Source organism: Dioscorea cayenensis, chromosome 10 (genome assembly GCF_009730915.1).
Source record: "Dioscorea cayenensis subsp. rotundata cultivar TDr96_F1 chromosome 10, TDr96_F1_v2_PseudoChromosome.rev07_lg8_w22 25.fasta, whole genome shotgun sequence".
Taxonomy (NCBI): Eukaryota; Viridiplantae; Streptophyta; class Magnoliopsida; order Dioscoreales; family Dioscoreaceae; genus Dioscorea; species Dioscorea cayenensis.
This window is the reverse complement of record NC_052480.1, coordinates 22,040,673-22,060,232: the sequence shown is the minus strand read 5'-3', so window position 1 is coordinate 22,060,232 and position 19,560 is coordinate 22,040,673. Positions and strand designations below refer to the sequence as shown.

The window sequence follows — 19,560 nt, the reverse complement described above, 5'->3', positions numbered from 1 at the left end:
TTTACATTTAGCAACTTTTCTCTTTAAATTCTTTTCTACAAAGAGAAATTTGATTCCCATGTAAACAAGGTATTACGTGTTACACAGAGATTCTGAACCAAAGAGCTTTACTTCACATATGAATATATAACATCAAAAATAAATTTACAACCCCCAACATCATGCCAGAAAATCGAAACTATGACCACAAATAGGAAGCGAAATTACCTTCTCTTGAAGACCCAACAAAAACCAAGAGAAATCCAGTATATTTCTCTTCAGATCTTTGTCCTGGAGAGAAGTAATTCCATTGATCAATACAAACTTGAACAAAATTAAGCCACAGTTTTACAAGAAACTCATCATATGAGAAACTCTACCTTGGCCTTTATCCCATGAAAGAGATCTCCCAAAAGTTGATTACATTTTCAAAAAGTCTTGAAGATCAGCATCAGCCTTTCTCTTTTTCAAATTTCAAGACACAAAAGAATTCGACATTACGAGCAAACATCAGGGCACAAAAAATCTAATCATTTCAAACTACCAAGAATTATACATTCCATGAAAAGATAAAAAAACAGAGTAACATGAACAGATCAAAGATCAGCATCAGCCTTAATTTCTCTTTTTCAAATTTGAAGACACTAAAGAATTCAACAAAAATCCTAACCGTTGGACTACAAATGCACTCATGAAAAGATGGAAGACTCTTTGTCTAGTATCCGTCGCAGCTTGGAGTTCTTGGGACCCCGCGCTGAGGATCTGACCCCGAGGACCAAGGAGACACTTGTGCCAAGCGAGGAGTAGTGTTCGGGTTGCCGGTCTTTGGTGGGAAGTGTTCTTCCTGCCTCTGTTGGGTTTTGTGTGGGTTGTTTTTGTAACCACTGCTAGTGGTTCTGTTTGTGAGTTGGTGTTGTATTTTCTCCTCTGCTTTTGGTAGAGGCTTGTGCTGTGTTGGCTTTTGCAATGAATGTGGTTTATTCATTTTTTCAAAAAAAAAAATAAAAATAAAAATAAAAAAAAGAATTCAACAATTAAGAACAAACATCAGGGCATAAAAAAATCATATAATTTTGCTAATATTCAAACTACTAAGAATCATACACTGTGCTAATGTTCAAACTACCAAGAATCATACACTCCATGAAAAGATAAAAAATAGTAACTTGGCATCAATCTTTCTCCTTTTCAAATTAAGAACGAGCATCAGGGCATAAACAATCGCATCATCTATCTAATATTCAAACTACCATGAATCATACATCCAAGAAAAGATAAAAAGAATTCACAAAGATCAATACATAACCATAAGAAAGATTCGAATTTCAATAGAGAACCATATCATTAACAAGAAAACCATAAACTATTCCAAAAGAAAAGAAAACATCACGAACCCTAATTTACCACCAGGATGCGCAGGGCCCTCTTCTTCCGGAACTCCTCCGGTCTGTAATAATCGACAGGTTTTAGATTTCACTTGCTGCAATATCGCCGGAGAAGAAAGGGTTTTTGGGGAATCGATCGAGTCAAAAGGGTTCTTGGTGTTAATAAGGTGTATGAGCTTTTTTTTTCTATGAGAAAAAATAAATTTTCATTTAACCTAGTAGTAATTAAAACTTATTCTTAAATAAAAATGTCAATACTTAGAGACAATGTATAATTCTTCAAAAACTTGTTATCAATTTTGTTCGATGATGGACAAGTTTGCATAACATTATAGACCATATAAAGAAGTTTTCAAAACATTGCAGACCATAAAAAAATCCACTCTATGTCCTTCATCAAACATTGTTTAGTTGCAGACAATTGCATATGAGTTTCCAAAATGAATTTTGACTATCTTAACCAAGTGTTATAAAGGATCATTGGATTGTTGACACGTGTGTTAGAGAAAAATTAAGTAAAGTAACTAATAAAATTTATGGAAAAATACATATAGTTCGTTATTTTCCGGCTAATGATGGTTAGCACTGATAAGCAAGTCTTTATTTCACCTCTGAAGATAGTAGGCAAAGTATAGAAGCATGTTGAAATGTAGAATATCACGAGAGAAATAGATCATTAACATTAAGCTCGGGTAACATAATAGCAATTACGATTAAAAAAATTTTAATAAAAGAAAAACCAACAAATATAAACACCTAAATATAATGAAATTTGGATATTTACAAGAATATAGTTGATTTTACTCTGTACAACATTAGCAATAACAAACCAGACATGAGACATTGCATAATGCGTACTATTATTATCAAGAGGTGGATTACATCATGAATAGCCAAGAAACTATTCTAACAATATATAGATAGACTAATGTGAAATCAAAGGCATAGAAGGCTGGGCAACTAGGCTAACAAACCCACTGATTTCTACAAAGATGAGTCAAGGTCCATAAAAGAAAAGCCTTTTGATGTTTGCAAGAAAGTATAAAATCAATTTAAAAAAAACCAGGGGTCTAGAGCGAAAAACCCCTCACTTTCTATTGGATTGCTTCTCTCTAAATATGAGTAAATAATGACTAGATCAATCTAGCCTAGTATTATTGGATTGCTTCTCTCTAAATATTCAATCAGACAATAATGAAATTAATATATGAAGTCAACAAATTCAATTTTGTTAATGAAATGAGGTTCTTGTCCTAATGAGAATAAGAACATAGACTAATAATAAAATTTTTACCATACTAACACTCACAACAATACTATAGTGAGCTCAAGAATATCAAATAACCCCAAAAAAATTAAAAAATAATAAAATAACAAAATAATAAAAATAAAGAGGACTCTGTGTAGCCATGAAAAATTTAAAATGTAAGAACTCAAGCATTAAACTTTCGTCATAATATCATCAAATTCCACTTCAATAAGTTTCTTCACTAATTTTATTCATCACATCACCACATTAGATTCTTGTCTTAATATCATCAAATTCCACCTCTACAAGTTTCTTCATTAATTTTAGCCATCGCATCACTACAATGTCAATACAACTAGATTAGCTAGTTCCCTCATAAACCAACATGGATGATAACAGTACCAAAATCATTCAACCATGTGAAAGTAACAGTAGTTAAGGTTTGTTTCTTGACATTTTTTTTTTCTTTTTTTGAGTGTTTTTGATGATGTTTGATGGGGATTTGTAGAGATAGAGAAGTTGGATGACTTATAATTAGTGGGATCAGGAGAGAATGGTTCAAATGATTCACATTTTGTATGATTTGTTATGAAAAGTTTTGAATTTGGTCATGAATTCATACTGTATTCCTAGAATTTGTCGGTGAAAGGGATTTTGATAGAAATAACTAAAATTATGTGCCTTTTTCCTTTTATTCTTATGAGTATGGAATTTTTTGTTTTAATTTTAGGAATTTATTGAACATGTGAATAAACGTAGATGTAAAACTGACAGTGATTGAAGAAGGGAGACGAAGGGTGAGAGACATCTTGATGGTGATTAGTATTTATTTTATTTTATTTTATTTTATTTTATTTTTTAGAAGTTGACTAAGAGAGAGTGAATATGAAATAGAGTCCACGTCATAGGTGACATTGGATGCCATGTCATCCGAGAGTGGTTTTAGGAAGGTTGTTGGATTTATTTTACATTACTCATCTAAAAATGTGATAAAAACTAGTGAGAAACCCCGGCGTTCTTGTGCAATGCCATGGCCTTCTTGCGACCTTCTTCAACCTCTCTACGTTTCGTCTACCACTACCCAAGCCCCAAAACTAGAATTAGGGTTTCAAGCTCCTCATTCTCCTACCTGAAGCCAACTCCGCCACCACACCTCCCCTCCGCATCCACCGATGCCCTCGTTCACCTCCTTAATTATCCAGCACCACAACCCATTCCATGCCAAAATACCCATCTTAATCTAAGCAATTGTCATAGGCCTGGAAAATGCCCAATTTGGTTGCACATAAAAATATCCAATTTAGTGTGAAAAATTGTTGAAAACTTGTAAAGATGTGGTACTTGCGGTTTAAACTCCTGAATTTAGAAATAACTAATTTTCAATGCTATAGAGAGGTAGAATTGCGGCTCCCTCACATGCAAATCTAAATAATAGAAAACAAAGTGATTAAGGTGTTTGTGTTCATGAATCAAAATTGTTCATTACACTTTTCTCAGAATTCTATAAGCAGCTTTGTTTAATGATGAATAACCCTAAACCCTAAGCCCTAATAGTAATGATATATTTCTCTCATGATATTTTGTATTTCAACATGCATTCACTTACTTCTATACTTTGACTACTATCTTTAGAGAAGAAATAAAAAAATTGCTTATTGGTGCTAACCATCATTAAGGGGTAAATAACGAACTATATGTATTTTTTAATGAATTTTATAAGTTACTGTACTTACTTTATTTTTCTCTAACACACATGTCAACAATCCAATGATCCAATTAAGAGAGTCAAAATTCATTTTGGAAACTCATATGCAATTGTCTGCAACTGAACAATGTTTGATGATGGACAAAGAGCGGATCTTTTTATGATTTACAATGTTTTGAAAACTTCTTTATATGGTCTACAATGTTCTTCAAACTTGTCCATGGCAGAACAAAATTGATAACAAGATTTTCGAGAATTATACTCTGGTTGTAATTATTGACATTTTTATTTAGAATTAAGTTTTAATTACTACTAGGTTAAATGAAAATTTATTTTTTCCAGAGCGGAAAAAGAAAGCTTGTACACCTTATTAACACTGTGAACTGCTAATAAAAATTTATTAAAGAATCATATTTACCTTATATCCTTACGAAACATTTACATAAAAAAATAATAAACAAATAACTAAATATTCAAATAAGTAAAAATGATTTATAGGAATATATTGACAAAATATTATCTTTAGAGGAATACTGTGCAAATAACCCATTTTTATGGGCTATTAAAAAATCCAAAAATTTAAAAAAAAATGAAAATAGCGTTTGATGGTTAAGATCATTTGATGGGCCTCCTCGAGATATGAACACCGAAACCCACCAACATATAGAAATGGGATTTTAGCCATTTTAATTTTAACTTTACTCATATGCTCTTTTTGATGCCTTTGAATCAAACCATCAGTTATTCAATTTGAAAGATGGAAGCTTTGAATATGCTGTGCATACGTTATAAAGACATATATCTAGTTGTCACTTAGGTAGTGCAGATGCTTATTTTTTTCCTTTCAGTTGCAGACTATGAATCCGTTAATAGGCACCATCACCAGCTCAAGTTCACAGATAACATGGATGCTTTAAAAAAGAAAATTGATAATCACACATGAAAAAATGCATGATGCTCTAGCTGAGAAAACTTTTTGTTTTAATTTTTAACATTCTAGCTAGCTTGTTCTGTAGTTACATCAAACATCAAGTGCTCATTGATTTGGTGGAACTTTTGGAGAAAGGATCAATAAATGATAAATGATAAATAATAAATTTAAAATATAAAATCTGTTTGTCTCTATTTACCTAGTGCCCGATGCTTTGATAATATTATTTGAAAAGGTCACTGTTGGTTGTTCATGCAATTATGCAAATGTTCTTGTTATTGTTCTTTAAAAAGCTCAGATTGCAGTGCATGTTCATTGAAGTCTCCAAAATAACTTCTTGACAAGCATATCATTATTTTGGTCAAAACAGGTTGTTGATGATGATGAGTAGGATGAGGAGGAAGAGGCGGAGGAGGAAAAGGATGATGATGATGAAGAGTGGGAAGGGGATGAGGAGGAATAGGATGATGATTATGAGTGGAAGGAGTAATAGGGAAAGGATGATAATCATGATGGTGTGGAGAATGAGGAAAAGGATGATGAGGAGGAGAAGAGTAAGTTAATATGGAGTCAAAAAATTCATCTGATGATGATGATGATGATAGTGATGATGACAATGATGAGTGTGTGCCAACTGACATAAAAGATGCATATAATGGTGATGGTTGATTTACCTGCTGATAATGACATGATGAGAATGCAGTCCTTGAGATGACCGATGAACTTGGTGGCAATGAGTTACCTGCTGTGAATGATATGGATGAGAATGCAGTGCTGCAGATGAGAGAACTTTGTGGCATTAATGAGTTACCTGCCGTGAATGACTCGGATGAGAATGCAGTTCTTCAGATGATTGAAAAACTTTGTGTCAATGAGTTACCTACTGTATATGACATGGTGGAGATTTCAATTCTTCAGATGGTAGAAGAACTTGGTGGCAATGAGCCTGCTGAGATAAATAATGCAGCTATGATGACAACAACAATGAAAATATTGAATGTGGCAATTGAAATATGTTGTGTATGGCTTATATACACAAGTAAACAAGCAGATGTGGGAACGGAGTAGAGTGGCGTGACAACATCTGTCATATTGTGGGAGGATCAGTTTGATAGGTTGGGGTGCGGGGAAACACCCCGCGGTAGGATACAAGGGTAATTTGTATCTGGTTAGGATTATGATTTGATAATCTTGTAAATTATATCCGGATAGGATTTGTATCCGGATAGGTTTAGAATCTGGATATGTTTAGAATCCAGATAGGGTTAGGATCCAAATAGGTTTGTATTTGGATAAATCTAGGTATTTACCTATAAATATTTGTAACCCTAGTTTTTTGTCTCATCCGTGAGGAGAGACGAGTGAATAAAAGGAATACGACCGCTCAACTCCTGAGGACGTAGGCACATTGCCGAACCTCGTAAATCTTGTGTGTCTCATTGCTCTCTTGATTTCCTCTATGGATCCTCTATTTTTCTAACAAGTGGTATCAGAGAGAGGTTTTCACTGTCAAGATGAACTCTGTTATAAAATTCGATGTGGAAAGGTTCAATGGAACTGGGAATTTCAGATTGTGGCAGCGGAGGATAAAGGATTTGCTCGTGCAACAGGGGATGTTGAAAGCATTGGAAGAGACAAAGCCCCAAGGTTTGGAAGACCAAGTCTGGTTGGATTTGCAAACAAGAGCGACGACACTTATTCAGTTGTGTTTGGCGGATGATTTTATGTATCACATCATGGATCTCTCGACTCCGGTGGAGGTCTGGAGGAAATTGGAAAGTCGATATATGTCAAAATCCCTGACAAATAAGTTGTATCTTAAGCAGAAACTGTACGGCCTGAAGATGCAGGAAGGTGTAGATCTGGTACAATATATCATTTTCTTCAATCACACAGTCAGTGATTTGCAGAGAATTGAGGTCGTGATTGAAGATGATGACAAAGCTATGATTTTACTGTGTTCTTTACCGCCTTCGTATGAGCATCTGGTGACTACACTCACATGGGGAAAAGATACGCTCAAAGTAGAAGAGATCACTACAGCGTTGTTGGCCCACAATCAGCAGAAGCAAAATAATGCTAAAGGTTCTCAAATGGAAGAATTGTATGTGAAAGGGAACCAGGAAACTGGGAGAATGCAAGGGAAATATGGTTTTAGCAAAAGGAATCTCAGAGTTAGAAGATCTGTTCAATGTTATAAGTGTCAATAGATGGGGCATATTAGAAAAGACTGTCCCTACAGGAAGCAACAGATTGATGAAAGGAACAGTAATTCATCACAGTTTGCTAATGTGATCTAGCGGGGTGATTCAGATTGTAGTGATGGGGATCTGCTTTCATTTTCATCATGTCAAACCTCAGATTCATGGATTTTGGATACGGGATGTTCGTTTCACATGACATGGAACAAGGACTGGTTTGATTCATACAAATTAGGGGATTTTGGTTTTGTCTACATGGGCAATGATAAAGCGTGTGCTATTGCTGGAAATGGGCTTATCAAGATTCGGATGCATAATGGTGTTGTTCGGACTTTGTGTGATGTTCGACATGTTCCAGAATTAAAGAAGAATCTGATTTCTTTGGGTACTTTGCATGGAAACGGTTTTGGCTATAAAACCGAAAAGGATTGCATTGTGGTGAGTAAGGATGGTTTGATAGTAATGAAAGAAGAAAGGAGTGCAAGGAATATCTACACGCTGATGGGAAATACAGTTGTAGGTGGAGTTATTGCAATTACAAAATCAGATCAAGCCAATCACTACATGGAAGTACAAGCATTGCTTGGACTTGATCAATGTCTCTAAAGTTAAGGAGACATGGCACTCAACCTATCGGGAAGATAAGAAGCTGTATAGTTTATATCTTCATGGGGTATATTCGCCAAGGTGGAGATTGTTGTGTATGGCTCATATATACAAGTAAACGAGTAGATGTGGGAACGGAGTAGAGTGGCGTGACAACATCTGTCATATTGTGGGAGCATCAGTTTGATAGGTTGGGGTGCGGGGAAACACCCCACGGTAGGATACAAGGGTAATTTGTATCTGGTTAGGATTATGATTTGATAATCTTGTAAATTGTATCCGGATAGGTTTAGAATCTGGATATTTTTAGAATCCAGATAGCGTTAGGATCCAAATAGGTTTGTATTTGGATAAATTTAGGTATTTACCTATAAATATTTGAAACCCTGGTTTTTTATCTCATCTGTGAAGAGAGACGAGTGAATAAGAGGAATACGGCCACTCCACTCCCGAAGACGTAGGCACATTGCCAAACCTCGTAAATCTTGTGTGTCTCATTGCTCTCTTGATTTCCTCTATGGATCCTCTATTTTTCTAACAAAATAGATTTGACACAAACTAGAGATATTCTCTTCTTCCCTCTAATTTGTATTTTGTAACTAACTGATCAACGACCAAAAAAAGATACTCTACAAAACTCCATTCCATAAAACAGTATTTAGCAGTCTAGATCTAATGCCTCCTTTTCATTATAGTTCATAGAGCTCACTGTCTAAGAGTGTCCTTAGATACTGCAATTATTCCCACACATTGATGGGATTACGCAGGATAAGGGGAAATCATCAAATTTGCAAGGCCTTGGAAACTTCATTAGCTTTCGAGCTTTGTATGTTGTTTCTTGTCCAAAACTGGCATACCCCTTCTTGTTGAAAACAACAGGTGGAATGCAACGACTGGAAAAACTATTGAGAGTGATTGGAAGCTTCACATGGTTCACATGGCCATGACCAAGGAGAAAGGAGGAGACTTCTTCTTTGACCAACAGCTAAAGGAGACAGACTAAAGAAGCTCCAATGGGGAAACAATTATCTGATGAAGAGTCACATCAATATTAAGTATTTCAGTTTTTGTAATGAATGTGGCTTTAGTCACATATGGTTTAGTGTTTTGTTTTTAGCATGAATTGGTGTAAGTGTGTTGGAACGTGTGTCGTTCCCTTTTGTATGCATGGACAAACTTAAAAGTCCATGAAGACTAAGTTAATGTCTGAATTAGTGAAGTTCACCATTTCAAAACTCTCTTCTTCCACCTCTACCGAAGAACAAAAACAACTACATGCAAAAGACTGCGCTGCATTGGAGAGAATTGTGGTTTCCGAAATAAAAGCAGATGAATTCTTGTTTCCTGAACTCTCTGCCTTAGTTACACAGACGGTGGTGTGGGAGTGACCATCTCTAGAATACCTTGAGCTCAGGTAGTGTACTAAGATTATGCAAACTCCGCGCTTGGTGTTGAAGATGTGATTGAAGATGGGCAGACGGGTGATGGTATGGAGAAGCATGGTCCGTGAACACAAAGCATGGTGAAGAAAGGACTGAATGCATGGTGGGGTGGAGTGCTAGAAGCGGAGGACGGAGGTGTGCAAGCATGGGTCCACACCAAACCTAGTATGGCGTCGTCTGCGAAGCTGGTAGTATTTTGACTACTAAAAGTATGTTTAGTTATGCTAGTTAATGAAGTTTGACTAGTCTTTGTGTTTAATGTTTTGTTTATTTGAGAAACAATCTCTGGATGTTAGTGACTGACCAATGGTGAAGCAGCTTAAGTATGTGTGTAACCAATGAGATAGTAGTGGGTGGCACTGACCAATGGGTGCTCATGTTGCTGTCTGTTTGTCTGTATTACTTTTTGCTATATAATACTAGTAAGTGGGTGAAAGTAATTGGTTGGTCAAGCTTTCAATATTGTTTCTCCTTTCTCTTTGACATATTGACCAGGAAAACCCAGAACAACGAAACTAAGTCATTTCCACAAACACTTGATAGATTACAGGGCATTTCATCGAACACCTTGGTTCTCTCCGGATTTCGGCAAGTCAAAGCTTCAACACTTGGTCCCTTAACCTTTGAAAGAATTAGGTTGCTGGTAAATGGAGACAATCTTAATCACAGAGGCAATCCATGAGTGACTTAGAGATTCTGGTTGTGTTGCTGCTTAATGGTTGTTTGGTTTGGTTTGGTTTGGTTGTATTTTGTTTCAAATTTCTGCTGGTGTTTGGCTGCTGATGGTTAATCTGTTTGTGTTTTGCTGCTTTTGATAAAAAGACAACTGTTATTGCTTCTATTTGTCAGATGAACCCAAGAGACAACCTTCCAGAAAAACACCACTGCTTGCTTTGCAACATTGCTTTGATGAAAAAAGCCAGGACATGGAACACTCCAATCGAGCTAATCAACAAAATCTATCAATGTGCTCTGGCATATATCTATCTTCAACTGCTTAGAGTTCTGCAGTCCTTTCGATCTTGTCCAAAACTGCCATATATCTTCTTCTTGAAACAAACTGATGGAATGCAATGCAAAAGTCAAAAGAGCTACATGCAGAAGACCAAGCTGCATTAATTTAAGATATTGTGGTTTCTGAAGACTAAGTTGATGAATGCTTGTTTTCTTTGTTGAAGAAGCTTTAGTTAATTAGCTTTGCAGGAACTCACTGCATTAGGGACAAAAAGTGGTGGCGTGGGAGTAACCATCCCTGGAATATCTTGAACTCAAATCATATCCAAAGATTAGGCAGACTACTTTAGCTGAATATTGGTCCCTTGGCCTTTGAAAGAATTGAATTGCTTGTACATGGAGGCAATCTATGAGGGTCTTTCAGAAAGGCAATGATCGTTGCTTTTCTTATCCATTCCTAAAGCAAAGGTCAGCATCTGATTCTCCTCCTAGTTTCTTTTGCATTCCTAGCTTACATTCTAAATTTTAACAATAATAAGAGAAGAAGTTAAGAAAGAAAGAGACTTCCTTAAATTATTTTGGTTTATTCTTGGAGTGGTTTATTCTTGGAGTGAGAATGAAGAAAGAAATCTAAAAGAGATGTTCCGCCATCTCTATTTAAACATCTTTCAATGTCTTCAATTCTCTCTACGCTGACGATTACCAGATAATAGTGATCATCAGCAGCAGGCAGCAGGCACTTGCACAATTAACCAGGTATTCTTAAGAACCCAATAATTATTAGTTCAATTAATTATGATTTTGCTTATTTTGCTTTTTTAATTTAAGTAATTGTCAAATTACTGATGATAATTAACATGTGAAACCAATGGATTTTAAGTAGCTTATATCATTTCTAGTTAATTTTTTTTTCTAGTCGGCCAATTAATTAACTCGATATTACATTTATGAGATTGGATTATATCCTCCTATATTTACTGCTAGGTCATGCCAGTTATTCTTAAAAGAAGAGTCTCTACATCTGGGGTCTTCATGTTTTTGTCTTTCTTTGATGTATCCAACTTTAATGTAATCTTGTTTTGGTTTATCCACTTCATCATAAAAATTTAAAATATATATAGTTTTCACATGATAATATCAGTCATAATTGGATTCCAAGCCATCTATGAGATTTGAACACCTAGGTCTATAACTTTTTTTGGGATGTATGTTTTTAGAAGTGATAGTGGTAGAGTGACTAGATATAACTAGGCAAGTAAGAAAGCCATGACAGATTTCCTGGTTATATGAACCTCTTCTGGTTTTTGGGATTTGAACACCTGGTTACATGGAGAGAGGACACGGAGTTTATGGAGATTTGCGCTTGATTTTGATCCCGAGGCAAGTTTTCTCCATCTTCTTTAGTTCTTTTTGTCTTTTTCATTTTCTTTATTTACATGCATATTAGTATAGAATAGTCTTCACATATGCTTAGATTTGGGGGGCGATAAATAGATACCTTTACAATGAGTGTTTTCTTTTCCTTTGGGCAACTTTTCACTTTTGTTTCTTTTTGAAATTTTGTTTAAATTTTTTTTAAAATGAATAAACCATATGAATGAAGAATTAAAATAAGTCACGGTCTCAAGTATGGGTCTTACGTGAAGAAACAGCAGTTTCACCATTTTATGGTTGTAGGACAAGAATTTTTCTAAAAGATCAGTAAACCACCATAATTGGTGCACCTTCGTATCTATTTGTCCCTCTGACATTTCTTAAATAGAGAGTGCCTGTCACCTATTAATTTCAACTTTTAGTTATTCTTTTTTATTTTTTTTTAATTTATATAATTAAGCCTTTACAAAAATTGTGGTTTATCCACCTTTATAAAAAATCTTTAAAAATTTTTATTCTTCCCCTTTAGCTTTCAATTTTTTTTTCCTGTTTGATTTTAATTTTAATTTTTTGAAATTTCACCTTTTAACCAAAACCAAACAACAGTGCAAAATATCCTTGTGTCTCACAAGTGGGGTTAGGATTTACATCTTTCGAGAATACCCACATTGCCCTCTTGGCAAAAGCCAAGGGACAATGCAAAATGTCCTTATGCCTCGAGCAAGTATAGGTTGAATTTTGCCCTTGTCAACGTTTGGTGTCTATAATTTTATTATCAAAACTCATATGTTTATAGTACTTATAAACATTTATACCTACCATAAAATATAACAATTAAGTAGTTTTTGATTGGAGATATGATATTACCTCGAGAATTTGGATCAAATAATACAGGATTACCTTGTTTAGTTGTTTAAGGTGGAAATATTACATTTCTAAAATTTAACAACTTTTGTAATACTAGTAGTTGTGTGATTACTAACGCAATAGGTAGTAATCTAATATTCACAATGGAATATACTCTTTCAATTGTACCCTATTTATTTTACACTTTTGGACTAAAACGAAATTCATTAACTGTTATGTAAGGACGTTTTAGTTATAGCCATTATTCAATGGTTGTTTGTTTATATAAGTATTGCATATCTTTTACTGTTTATGATTATTGTATGACACTATAGAACGAGTTTTAGCACTGTTCTATGTTGATCATAGCTGCCGAATTACCGTCCTATAGTTGCTGTGGACATTCCTCAATTTGAAATCTAAGGGCGTCCTTAGATTACTGTTCTCTAGGGGCGTCCCTAGATTACTATTCTCTAGGAATGTTTTAATTAGAACTGTTGGATTATTATCCAACTGCTATTTATTTATATAAGTACTGTATGCTTTTTACTGTTTCTGATTATTGTATGACACTGTAGAACATATTTTGATATTGTTTATGATGATTATAGCCGTCGGATTACCATCCAAGTATTACTATGGACATCCATAGATTTGAAATCTAGGGATGTCCCTAAATTACCGGTCCTCATATATAATATGATAAACAACTTACATATTTATGTCAAAATGTTAAACTTCGATATATTTATGTCAAAGTGATACCCTCATGACCAAAGAGATATCTGCCTCGTGTGTTGTCATCAATTGACGCTTTGCTTCTGTGTTTTTTTTTTGGTAGTCGATGCTAACATGTATACAGAGTTTATAAACATTTGTACCTATCATAAAACATAATCCATAACAGGTCATTTTGAAAATATATATGTTATATAACGAATTATTTTCCAAATCAGAAAAAGTTCAAAAACTTAACATTTATTAATTACTCTTTGTGGTTCCCAGAGAATGGAGTCCTTGATAACAATCGCTACTGACATTGTCAAACATGCATGGTCCCCCATTAGCCGCCACTTTGGTTACCTTATTTGTTACAAAAGCAAGATTGAGAAGTTGGAGAGCATATTTAATAAACTAGATGATCTTCAGAAGGATGTCCAGGAAAGGGTTAACGCAGCGAGGCGTGGAAGACTTGAAGAGGCCACGAGAGAAGTTCGAACTTGGTTGTGTAATGTGAACAATATGAAAGGAGAGGTAGAGAAAATCAAACATGAAGCTAGTAGTACTGTAACCTCCAACAATTGCTTTCAACACATAAAACTGCGCTATAAACTTGGAAGAGAGGCTGCTCATCATATAAAAAACACTGATGATCTTTTAAGAGAAGGCAAGTTTGATAGTGTGTCTCACAAGCGGCCACCCCCAAGCACTACCGATTCACTGTTATATAATGAAGATTTCGTGATTTTCGATTCAAGGAAGTCACGTGTGAAGGAAATGCTTGAAGCTCTGAAGGATGATGCTGTGCACTCTATTGGGCTTTGGGCATGGGAGGAGTGGGAAAGACGATGTTAGTTAAAGACGTCGCAAAGCAAGCCAAGGAGCAGAGCTTGTTTGGTGAGGTGGTGATGGTGACCATATCACAAAACATAGATCTAAAGAGAATTCAAAAAGAGATGGCAGCAATTTTGGGTTTGAAACTCGAGGAAGATGATGTACAAGTAGTTGCTAGCAACCTTGCAGACAGATTAAAGACTACAAGAAAAAAAGTATTGGTGATATTAGATGATTTATGGGAGCAGTTGCATCTGTCAAAGGTTGGGATTCGACTTCAAGAGATGGCTACCACTTGCAAAGTGGTGATCACAACAAGAAACAAATATGTTTGTGAAGAAATGAGGTGCCGAGAGATAATTGAGTTGAAGACATTGTCAGATGAAGAATCTTGGATTCTATTCAAGAGTAGAGCAGGCGATGCAGTGGAGTCCCCCACAATAAGGAAATTGGCACAGCAAGTGGCCAGAGAGTGCGCTGGCCTGCCTCTAGCACTGGTGGTTCTTGGCACAACACTTAAGGATAAGAGCTCCTTGACTTGGGACACAGTGTTGAATCAGCTAAAAGGGTCAAAGGAGGTGTACCTCCAAGGTGTGAGTAAACAAGTTTATCAATCCATAAAACTAAGTTTCGATTTCTTAGAGATTGATGCAGCCAAGTCTTGTTTCTTGCACTGTTGTGTCTACCCTGAAGATTGGGAAATTCCTAAAGAAGAACTAATGCATATGATGGCCGGAGGGGGCCTCTTAGCTGATGTTGAAACTCTAAACGAAGTACAGAAGATAGTGGATCTACTGCTTGACCAGCTAAAAGCTTGTGGTTTGCTTCTTCAAGGTAAGGATGAAGGCTATGTAAGAATGCATGATGTTGTTAGGGATGTGGCGATACATATCGGTGCTGCGGCAGATCATGCTTTCGATACAAGAGCTGGGCAAGGCTTGACAGGGTGGCCAAGAACTACTGAAAGTGACATGCGAAATTGCCGACGGCTTTCACTGATGTACAATGATATTGAAGATCTTCCTCCTGATCCAATGCAGTATCCAAAACTTGAAATGTTGATCCTGAGTGGCAACAGGAGTTTATTTAGCATCCCAGAAATGTTCTTCCTATACATGGGATCTTTGATGGTTCTTGACTTGAGTTATACCGGCATTGAATCACTGCCAAAATCATTCTCTTATATCACTAAACTCAGAGTATTGAACCTGCGTCGTTGTCGTTATCTGAAAGATATTTCTCACATTAATGGGTTGAAGATGCTTGAAATACTTATTCTGGATGATTGTCCAGTGTCCATTGTTCCAGAAGCTGTAGGATTCGCACAAAGTCTGAGATTTGTTTGTATGAGTTTAGTGTTTTCAAATTCATCTTGCCTTGATATTTTTTTTTCCAAGGAATTGCCAAGATTTCACAGGCTAGAACAATTGTTCATGAACAAGTTTGCAGGTAGCTTTCAAGAGTTGATAAGCTTGAGGCATCTAACACACCTATTCATCTCAGAAGTGGTGGACTTGGATGATTCCTTATCGCATGAACTAATCTTGCCAGATTCTTGGCCTGATCGACTTCTAAAATTCAGTCTTTGTTTTGTTGAAGGTTATCCATGGGTGTTTAATTTTGAACGAGAATCTAGAGGGCTAGTACTGAAGGAAACCAAACCCTTGGCTGTTTGGGTCAAGAAATTACTTGAAAAAACAAGACAGTTGGTATTAGTAGAATTCCAAAAAACTAAACTGATTTCCATCAACAGCGATATCTCGCCGCTTGTGTTCTCAAGTTTGGAGTCTCTTGAAGTTAACAGCTGGCCAAAGTTGACCAAGTTGTTGGACGATGAGTTATTATTGCAGGAAGAAATCCCCCTCAGCCAACTCCAACACATGATCATAAACAATTGTCCTGGGTTGACCAATTCAATACCATCAAGGTTTTGTCAGCGGAGTATGCTGCCAGGGCTAAGGGATCTCAAATTATATGACCTACAGAGTCTACAGAATGTATTACAACCATTCCAATGCCTACCAAACTTGACGTCCTTGTACATCGATAATTGTGGAGTGAGATATGTAGTTTCATCTGAGATGGAGACAGTGACAATATTGGCTGATCCTTTTCCAGCACTAGAGAATCTTAAGATCATAGATTGCGAAGAGATGATTGAGATGATCTCTCCCCCTGCTTCTTTGCAATCCCCGTGCTTCTTCCAGAGACTTAGACAACTCTATATCTTTTCATGTCTAAGACTAAAGCATCTTTTCACCTACGAGCAGGCAATAGGCATGCAACATTTGGAAGAGCTTGATATCCGATATTGTGATGCGTTAGAGGCTGTGGTGATTTCCACGGAAAATAAAGAGGAAGCATCTTCAAGTGCACATGTTGCTGATCATGAATCTTATAATAGCCCTTTCCCTAATTTGACAGACCTCAGCCTGAATGATTTGCCTCAACTCACTGCCTTCCATCACCCCACAGCACCGCCCATGGAGTGGTTACACCTTGAAAGATGCTTCATAAACAAATGCCCAAAACTACAGGAGCCTTTGGAAGAACGAGTTCAATCACTATGGTAAGAGCATCATCATCCCCTCTCATCTCAATCTTTGCTAAAATTCCATATATGTATTCATCTGATTTCCTCCTGCATTTCAATCGTAATTAGTTACAAATTTGTGTGACAAATATCCTAGTTTTAACCATTTTGGATCTTGATTCATGAAATCCTGTGTTGCTTTCATTATATTCTGATGTGTACTTTATGTACAATAATTGCTAATGTTGTCTTTTTTTTTTTTCTAATGTATCTTTCATTTTATACTTTCATATTCAACACTTAATGGGAAGTACATAAGACAATTATTAATCATAAAATTTGTATCAAGCAATAATTTGATATTGAATGTCTTCTGGTTCACGAAGTGAGAGGAATAGGATGAAGAAGAAGAAGGCAGGCAGTGTGAAAGGATAGGAAGACGTGCTAGATGGTGCCAAAGGAGAGGAAAAAGAGGAAGGTGATTTGTAACCTGATTGGCATCTTGAAGGATAAACGCCACTTATCACTATGAATGGTAAGTAAACAAAGTGTCTCTATTCTATTTAAAAGATAACAGTGTGTGTTAGATAAGCATAACTCCTTCAAATTCCAATGTTTCTTGAGTTTTGACATTCACAATGACTTCTCAATTTTGAGTTGATGCTTATAATCATTTTGTTGATGTCAGCCACATCTGCATTTGCACATGGATAGTCAGAAATCACTTGGTACTGAAACATGCAGCTGATTTAGATATCTATTTAAACAAAATTGGCTTTACCAGCAAACCAGTTAACAATAGAATTCAATAGTGATCTTTCTCACAAAATAGAAACTAGAAAAAAAGATGCTGTACAAAACTCCTTTCCGTAAAATAGCATTTAGTGTTCTAGATCTAATGCCCTCCTTTTAATAATTAGTGAAAATTTGATCATAAAGCTCTTCTTTTTAGCCCCTCCAGTACAACGTTGGTTATTTTGAAGAAGCTCATTGTTAAAGAGTGTCCTGAGATGTTGCAATTTTATTCCCATACATTGCTGGAATTGTGGAGGATAACGAGAAACGATCATGTCATCATTATCATCAAATTTGCAAGGCCTTGTTTCTTGTCCAAAACTGACATACCTCTTCTTGTTGAAACAAGCAGGTGGAATGCAACAACTCGAACAAATACATAGAAAAGACTGCGCTGCATTGGAGAGAATTGTAGTTTATGAAGAAGAAGATGATGATGAATGCTTGCTTCCTGTACTGAAGAAGCTTTTGTTAATAACGTTGCCTGAACTTACTGCTTTAGTGACACAGACAGTGGCGATGAGTAGCCATCTCTGGAATATCTTGATCTCAGGTCATGTGCTAACTGTTAGATATGTGTATGTATATTAGATGTATGTATATATATACATACGTATACCTGTACATTTAGCTTCTATATGAAGCCCCATGATCACTAGTTGTGTAAGATGAGATAAGTAACTGATCTACTTCTTCTTCTCCTCTTTCATTCTTACTTCTTCTAACACTAACATTATGCAGACTCTACTGCTTGGTCCCTTGACATCTGAAAGAATTGGATTGCTTGTAAATGGAGGCAGTCTTGATCTTCATGAGTGACTTTCTGGTTGTGTTTAGTTTGGTTTGGTTCTGTTTATTTATTGTTTCAAATTTCCACTAGTGTTTGGCTGCAGATGGTTAATTTGTTGTGTTTGTTTGTATTTCGCTGCTTTTGATAAAAAGGTTGTTGTTATTGCTTCTATTTATTTGGGATTTGAATTAAACTTTATTATAATGTATTGTGTGGAATTTTATAAATTGTTTGGGACTAATAAGATGTTGAAATAAAATGAATTTGACTAAAATTGCTGCGGTATTGAGGTTACACTGTAGTAGTTTATACGTTATAAACTAAAATGGGAGAAGGTAATTAGATATACAAATTATAACCATAGACAATTGCTACCAAGACTAATGCTTCTAGACTTGGATGGGCTACAGCAACTACAAATACTAAAATAAACATTCCTATGCCCACCAAACTTAGAACGGTTGTAATACTCTGCTAATTTAGAAAAAATTAATAAGACATGAGGCTAGTTTAGATATCTGTTACAGTGCAATAGAAATCAAATAATCAAACAAAGAACACAATTAATTTTACCTTAAAACCAGTTATCAATAAGATTCAGTAGCAATCTTTCTCACAAAACAACAACCAGAGAAAAATACTCCACAAAACTTCTTTCCATAAAACACCATTTAGCGTTCTAGATCTAGAGCCCTCTAAATAGAGGACACCAGTTCATAGATGACATCACATAGATGATAAATGGTTAACATTCAGCATGTGTACTAAAATGCCAGAAAGGAGAGGTGCCTTAATTATAGTTCTCAACATGAAGGGCGAAAAAAGATATTGATATAATGATTGTTTCATTTTAAACCACTGAAGGGAAATTCTATTTCAAAATCGAGATGCTATAACAACAACCTTGAATATTTAGAATTTCATAAGATTGTGTTAACCTATGAACTTAAATTAGACTTTGGCAAATCATGATTGGGAACACTTTTTTCAAAAAGAAAGTCACAAAAGAAGTTCTTCTTACATATTCTGATCTACAAACCAGAAACAATTTACCTTTTTATTTGCAGGAAAATTAGATTTGGAGTTAGCTCCTTTTTCTAAGTCTGACTTCTTCTCAACCATCAACTTCCTCAACTTCAAGAGTTTTTATATCCTCCGAAAAATCATCATCTTCATAATCTCCACTGGATATAAAAATCATCATCATCACCGTCAT

At 35.6% G+C, this 19,560-nt stretch overlaps 2 protein-coding genes across 3 annotated transcripts; both read left to right on the top strand.

Annotated features, from left to right (window-relative positions):
* The first annotated feature begins 9,317 nt into the window (after positions 1-9,317).
* Positions 9,318-10,617, top strand: LOC120270375. Its single transcript, XM_039277371.1, has 2 exons — positions 9,318-9,686; positions 10,348-10,617. Exons 1-2 carry the CDS (start codon positions 9,576-9,578, stop codon positions 10,615-10,617), a joined length of 381 nt encoding a protein of 126 aa, XP_039133305.1. The 5' UTR covers positions 9,318-9,575.
* A 293-nt stretch (positions 10,618-10,910) lies between these two features.
* On the top strand, positions 10,911-18,195 carry LOC120270164 (probable disease resistance protein At4g27220). Of its 2 annotated transcripts, none has more exons than XM_039277186.1 (4): positions 10,911-11,208; positions 13,678-16,795; positions 17,146-17,294; positions 17,907-18,195. In XM_039277186.1, exons 2-3 carry the CDS (start codon positions 14,220-14,222, stop codon positions 17,192-17,194), a joined length of 2,625 nt encoding a protein of 874 aa, XP_039133120.1. In that variant the 5' UTR covers positions 10,911-11,208; positions 13,678-14,219; the 3' UTR covers positions 17,195-17,294; positions 17,907-18,195. The 2 variants fall into 2 exon arrangements, with proteins under 2 accessions (XP_039133120.1, XP_039133121.1); XM_039277187.1 differs by having other exon boundaries at positions 17,904-18,195.
* Positions 18,196-19,560: the final 1,365 nt, after the last annotated feature.